Raw genomic sequence first — 7,371 nt, 5'->3', positions numbered from 1 at the left:
TCTCTCTCTTTTGAAGATCGAGGTATTTATATAACATTGCACTAATCAATTCGGATGTCACTACAAAAACTAGAAAGTTGAGGTTTAGATGTACTGCGGCTTCGATTTGAGTAGGAACAAAATGTGCTACGATTCATAACTTGAGGGTAATGCAAAGCCAGAAAAAAAAGAAGCACTTTAGAAGGCAAAAGCGCGCTACTTTTAATGCTTTGTTACGTGATTCGTAAAAGAATCTCTTTTTTCTCTGCATTAGATTTCACAACCCAACATTCTCATCTCCGGAAGCAGTGAAAGGTCTTTTAGACCTTTAAGTTGCTGCTTTAAGAATCCTAAAGCGATCATCTTCTCTATCTTGTACGCGCTCCAAGTGTAGCTGATTCAGTGCATCGCTTGGAATACGTTTCGATGAACATGGCCAATCATATTCCGTAACTCGGTGGCCCCATCAGAGCAGTGAACTACTGTTGGTGAGGCTCAATGGACTGCGATCTTCGTAGTGCACCGGATGGGGATGGGGATCCCTCTTGAATCAAATTGGAAGTCGAGATTTTGTGGGTGTGATTGGCTTTGGGAAAAGATTTGTGCTTTGAGATTAGTGGATATGTCATATGTGGATTCACTTCTCACATTCTTATCCTGTCTTTTTTATTTTTTTTTTGTTATTTGAATCCCAACCTTAATACTCTTCGATTTTGGTTCACTCCTCTTTGTTCTCATCACTTTTGAAACCGTAGGTATGCTTATAGCCCAAAGAGGATAATTCCTCGCGAGGCTATGGGCCGCACCAATGATCGACTGACTAAATTGTCCCTTATCATATTGGTGTTAGAAAAAGGACCCGATGCCCGTACCTCGGTCAAACAAACTCGCTCCTGAGTCGTACACCTTGGCTCCCCTACGGGAGGAAGTATTGATAAAGTCATTTAGTCCCATATTGGTTGAGAAGTATAAGAATCAATGGCTCATAAGTTCGCCATATTTCTCTTACCCTTAGAAGTGCCTTTTGGAGCTCACATGTTCTGAAAGGATGGGCCGCTCCGATGATTGATCGACCAAATTATCCCTTATCTAATCGGTATTTACTTCTACTAAATCCTAAATTAGATTTCTAATCTATATAAATAGTTTACAAATGGGAAGCATTAAAAAAAAAAAACACCTCAAGAGAGTAAACGTGCTAAAGATTTCAAAATCTTATTAGATTCAAATATATTGCTGACTGGTAAAAAAATAAGATTTTGCCTATCTTACATTTTTGTTACACGATAGATAATAGAAAAAAATAGCACCTAATCCATCTACTAATCAAAAGCATCAATGACTTTGATGTCATAACACACATTCCATCCTACCAATAACAAAGACAAACAAACAGTGGAAACAAGTCAACAATACTAATAGAAACTATTTTTTGATTCTCTATTAAGCTGTCAGCATTTGCGCATCGTCGCTAAGAAGATGCCTCCGGCACATAAACGTAGGTCGTGGTATTTGGGAGTGCGACATTGAGTGCGCACAGTGGGCCCGATTGACGTAAAAGGGAGGAGAGGCCTGCATCTCGGATCACGTAAAATTTTTGGATGAGACCACGTTGTTGTCATTCCTCACCTTTCTTTCCATTTTGGGCTACGCTGCAGAAAGCACAGACTCTATCGGCTTCGCCAGGATCTATTAAGCTATTTGCATTGGCTATGGAGCAACAAAGCTTTCTTCTTTGCGGCCTTCATGGACGGTGACAAGAACGACATGGCCTCGAGCCTTGCCCCCAAATAAAGCCATGCGGTGCTCCATAACTTATGATCAGGTGTTCATGTGAGACCAACTCGTTCCCAACTTTACTTAAGCCAATGATTTCCACCTTCAATCGATGAATTTGTTAGCCCCATCGCGCTTCTCCTTTCAAGTCTATCGATTATTTCTCACGTAGCTTCTTCGAGTCCATCAGTTAACAACACGCATCTCCTCATTTCAAACACAGCGTATTGGCATCTGCAAAAGATGAATAAGCATGGAGACAAAGTGGCCTTATCCTAAGCAACTTTGGCAGTCTTTAGAGAAAACGAAGCCTGCGTTCGCTTCTTTTTGCTTAGAATTGGTTCTCAGCCGAGCCTTTTCCTTTTTCTCCTCCCTCGCTAACCTTTAACGTGACCAATGCCTGCGTGGAAGGGAATTCTCGGATCCGGCAGCGCTGCAACCTGCAATCATTGCTAGTCGATCCAATGCAGATATCCTTTGGTTTGCTCCTGTCATCATTCGAAAGTGATGACCGGAGGAACAAAGGAGACGAGTGTGATGCTTTCAGTTGCGAGGAAAAGCGCAGCGGCACCGATCCATGTGCTCTCTAACTTTTCCTTTACCTTCTTTCCGATCCAAATCCATGTTCCACAAGAGCAGGAGGTTGACCGGTCAAAAAGGAAGGTCGCAGCATAGACTCCGAGAGCATCTCAAGAAACAAAGCTCTTTTCTCGATGTGCGTATTGACGGGAGGCCGTCGCCTCGGCAACAAAAGCGGGCAAATGTAGGCGCCTTCCTAGAGGAAGCGATCCCGAGACGCACACTTGTTTGCCCTGCATGCAGGGTAGGGAAGCTACTCGACTCGCCCCAAACTCGTAGGCTCTGTTTACAGGGACACCAGCTGCTATCATCTCTGTAGAGGAGGAACAGCCGGGCGCGTGATGGCAGGTGGGAAGAATAATTTAGCTCCATCCTATACTCTTTTGTTTGCGACCGATCCAAGACGACAATCGATAGCAGAATAAAGCGTAGTGTCGGAGGGCCAAAAGATGCTTCTTTCCTTTGCCTCGTTAATTATTTCCGTATAATGTCACAGTAGATAGTGTACTTGGAATCTTGATACAGATCCGTCGGTAGATCCCACAAAGATTCCAACTAAAATCAAATTAGAATTGAGTTATGACAGTTGGATCGTAAAGTCTAAAACAAGAGTCGGAATCGACGGTTTCGATTTATTTCTGAACAGATAAAATAAATAAATAACATCACTTGTAAAAACTTAACAAGTGATTAACTGAAAGGATATTTCAAAAAAAATTAAAATAGACGATTTTGATTAGAGATCGAAAATAAAGTTGTAAATTCGATGAAATCGGAATCGAAACTATGGGTTCTAAAAGCTATTGTGAAGCTATCTATCTATCTATCAACCGTTAATGGACAATTTCATGTACATTTCTTATTTTGTTTATTCTAAAAGTTATTGTCAACAAATGTGTCCACAAGTGGCTGCTTGTTTAGGCCTCTTATATGATGTGGGTGTCGAAGGCCCCAAAAGAGAGCTCGGCCTAGTGATCCAACATGCCAAGCCCATAGGACTAATGGAAGTCAAACTCGCTTGTACTTGGAAATTGGAAATTGGGATAGAAAATTACCATTTACCATTTATCATTTATAAAATAAATAAATAAAAAGTAATAGACCATAATCTCTCTATCTCTTGACCATGAATATATATATATATATATATATATATATATATATATATATATATATATATAAAGAATATGTTGATTCTCAATTCCTTTTTTTTCTTCTTTTTGATCCTTCTTTATTATTATTATTATTTTAATCCTTGGCTTTCTTTCCCTGGAGATCCCTAAGAGCCTGATGATGCACATCCTCTCCTTTCCCTCCCTCTCTTTTTATGTGGGTATATGCATCAAACTTTTCCTTTTCCCTGTGAATGTGATGCCCACATCTCATGATTCCCATGCAACTTGGCAAGATGGCAAGGTCCAATTTTCCATCCACTTCTTCTGGCACTTAAATTAACTCTATTCCCTGCGGCATCTCTGACCGCTTGTTTGTTTGACATCTAAATGGTACTAATCGGCATAAATGAAACGCTAAAGCATTGCCTGCTAAACATGGCAGGCAAAGAAGTCCATTGTGTTAGAAATTTGGCAAGTTTACTCACACATAGATCCGACCATCGATTTAAACCAAACCACAATTAAAATCAAATTGATTCGGAACCGGTTCTAATTTTAAACCGAAATCAAAACAACTGATTCTTAGATCGAAACCTAAATCGTCCAAAACGGATTCAGTTTTAATTTCAAATTCGATAAACTAAAATCGAAATTGGAAAGAGGGATTCTCGCGCATGGCTCAGTGTACTCAATGGAAAGAAGCGTTGTTCGATTTGATGTATCTTTCCTTGCAATCCACGTTTTCCACGCACCAATTAAGCTTGTACAGAGCCAAGGAGACGTCAACGAGTCACGTGCTACACCGACTCTAGAAATTACTCTTCTGACAGTTAGTTAAGCATGCCATCAACATTATTAATTGTCGGATTGGGGTAAGTCAAAGGGGCTGGCAGTGAACGCGAACGGGCTTCGTTTAAGAGCGCTTCTCTTTGATAATGAAAGAAAATGCATCGTGAATAATAATAATCACTGTTACAAGAAAATACGTTACACATTGATCACATAATAATGATAATAATATTAATTAAGATTATTAATATAAACAATTGCCTTGCAAATACATCATTTTATATTGGTCTTTCTTTTATTTCTGCCCTCCCTCCTCCTTCAGCCCTATATATATATATATATATCACACAGCCTGGCCGCCTACTGGATCACATGAAACAGAGTACGTCATCGCTAACCAAAAAGAGAAGCTAAAGATGGAAAGTGGAGGAGCTCGGCAACAGGATGACATCTGCCTGGGCCGCTCCTTGTTAAACCTCGACGCTGCAGGATGACATCTGCTGGAACTTGACGGTGGCGCCGGATCCCGATCTTCCGTTCTGGAAGGTGAGGAAGGCCGGGCAGCTGACGAAGAGGTGGTAATGGCCGGAGATCCAGGAGCCGACCTTCCACCGGATGCGGCCGTCGATCTTGACGTGGAGGAGGAGGAAGCCGGAGGACTCGTCCTGGGTGAGGGGGTCGCAGAGGTACGGCGCCACCGGGACGTCGGGGCCGTAGAGGTAGGGGGACCAGACGTCGATGTCGTTGTGGCCCTGGTACATCGGGGGAAGGGCGGAGGCGACGCTGATCTGCTGGTACTTGTAGGCGGCGTAGACGTCGAGGCGGTCGTAGTAGATGCCGACGCGGTCGTTGGGGTTGCGGGAGGAGAGGGTCACCTGGATGACGGTGGAGAGCAGGTTGCTGGGCGGCCCGGTGTAGTTGAACTGCAGCACCACCGCGTCCTGCAGGTAGAACCGGGGCTTGGTGGGGCGTAGCGCCAGCCAGACGATCAGGATGATGAGGAGGATCACAATTATGGTAGCGAGGATGCATCCGAAGATGCGCCGGTTGCGCTTCCGCCTCTCGCAACACTCCCCGTGCTGACCGCAGTCCTTGGCCGTCATCTTCTTCTTCCTCCTATCCAAGACTCACACCAGCTGATGGGGAGAGAGAGAGAGAGAGATGCAGGAGAAGAGAGAAGGCGTGGCAGCAGGGAAGCGAGTCAATATATAAGGAAGAAAAGAAGGTAGTGGTGCGGTGAACCTTCGATTGATGATAAGGGGTACGATCTTACATAGAATAAGTCATGCAATACATAGCAAAAATTACCACTCGGTCTTCCCAATGAAGGGGCCGTACCAAATTAAATGGTCTACAAAGAGGCATTGAGGTTGGATCTCTACACTAAACAGTACTATTAATGCCGATCCCAAAGAAGAAGATTCATGGAAGGTGGTCTAATTCCAAACCTCTTGACTTCGAGATTGAACCGGAAAGCGATTCCATGAGAGAGAGAGAGGGGGCACCTGATTGACAGTTAAAGGAAACAATAAAGCAAGTTAATGGAGAGATGAGACCGATGGGGAGGGATTACGTGAGGAAGGGTGTGAAAACAAATGAGATTTCACACGCCTTATCCTGTGGCCAAAGTAACAAGGAGAAATTATAAATGAGGATAACGATAAAACAAGCAAATTAAATTGGATAAACAGGCAGCTATTAATTCCAAGCTGTATAATAACAAAGAGATAATGAATTATGTGGGTCTGACAACAACGACATCACGTACCACACATTGAAGACGTAGCAGGAAGTGCAAGTTGGGTTTGGATTCTCTGCCAGTATTTACTTGCATCTTAAATCTGCACCAAACAGGGACGCCTGAGTTAAGAACTAGGACGACTCATGCTGACTCTTCTTCTCATTCTCCTATGCTAAAATGATTGTCATTCACCTTAAACCTTAATTTGGAAGATTTAATTCAGCACAAGGAGGTTTTGTCATGTGTTCCTGAAACGAAGTCAAATAATCGAGTAGGATTAGCAGGTGGGGGGGGGGGGGGGGGGGAGTGTGCAAGTGTGGAAGCGTACAACTTGGGGAGACGACAAAGTCACATGCTTCCGTTTTAGAATCCCCACGCACCAAAAAAAGAGGCCATTAAGCTTTTACAACGCAGTTTGAGGTCACAAATAAATATTTCTCGAGTCAAGTCAAAATGCCTAGGAAAGGGGAAAGAAGAGAAGAGGGGAATCGATGGAGAGATTAACGTTTGCCATCCATCGTCTTCTATGCTCATACGTATATGTGATGGATCATTCATTGTATGGAGCTGAGAGAATGGCATTAGATGGTGGGTGGAGTGAGCAAGGAGTAAAGTAATGTCACTTTCTATCCTCCACTATTGCGACGTTCCACCAACCTTTGGCTTCTTGCAGCCTAAGCACGCATCATTCAACACTACTTTTTTCCTTTCAAGCCATCTTAGAACGAAACGCTCCACGGTCTAAAGACTCGTAGGGTGATGGGGCCTCCTAAGAGACAATTGAATATAGCGTAACATCAAAAGTTACATAATAGGGAAAACAATAAAAATAAAGAATAATTAATAACCCATGTACAAAGATAGCTTTGGAAAAAACCATCGAATTGAACTCACTTTCCTACATGCTCTCTCCCTGAGTTCTTGTAAAGATTTCTTGTACGAAATAGGGTAATCATTGAAAGGAGACATGCGATGTAGATATGGAGAATAACCAAGTAGAGGCTGTAGTTTATTGTTTCAAGTGCCAAAGGGAAAGGGAGTCAGGTGACATGATTCCCAATAAATCTTGAAGACGTGTCGAAATCGCATAGATTTGTGGTCAAACAAAGACCAAGAATTCAACTAGGAAAGTGAGCCGGCGCGAATGTTCGACTCGGATGATGATCTTCGTTGATGTGATAACAGATCAACCGATCTTGTGATTAAGATGGCAACTGCATGATGGTAGTGATGCAATGCTTATATATGCCAACCATTGCGTTCTCATATATAAGTTTTTCATCCTCATAACCAAAACAACTGTATAAAAATAGTGATACGATGTTTCTTCTAAATGGAATGTTACATTCTAATCTTCAAGAGCCCTACACTTGGTGAAGAATTATAATAGTA

At 42.5% G+C, this 7,371-nt stretch overlaps 1 protein-coding gene across 1 annotated transcript; it reads right to left on the bottom strand.

Annotated features, from left to right (window-relative positions):
- Positions 1–4,443: 4,443 nt before the first annotated feature.
- On the bottom strand, positions 4,444–5,427 carry LOC135622813 (NDR1/HIN1-like protein 1). The gene has a single exon (XM_065125009.1). It carries the CDS (start codon positions 5,339–5,341, stop codon positions 4,709–4,711), a length of 633 nt encoding a protein of 210 aa, XP_064981081.1. The 5' UTR covers positions 5,342–5,427; the 3' UTR covers positions 4,444–4,708.
- Between the last annotated feature and the right edge of the window lie 1,944 nt (positions 5,428–7,371).

Source organism: Musa acuminata, chromosome BXJ2-9 (genome assembly GCF_036884655.1).
Source record: "Musa acuminata AAA Group cultivar baxijiao chromosome BXJ2-9, Cavendish_Baxijiao_AAA, whole genome shotgun sequence".
Classification (NCBI taxonomy): domain Eukaryota; kingdom Viridiplantae; phylum Streptophyta; class Magnoliopsida; order Zingiberales; family Musaceae; genus Musa; species Musa acuminata.
The sequence above is the reverse complement of the archived record's forward strand: the minus strand, read 5'-3'. Positions and strand labels throughout refer to the sequence as shown.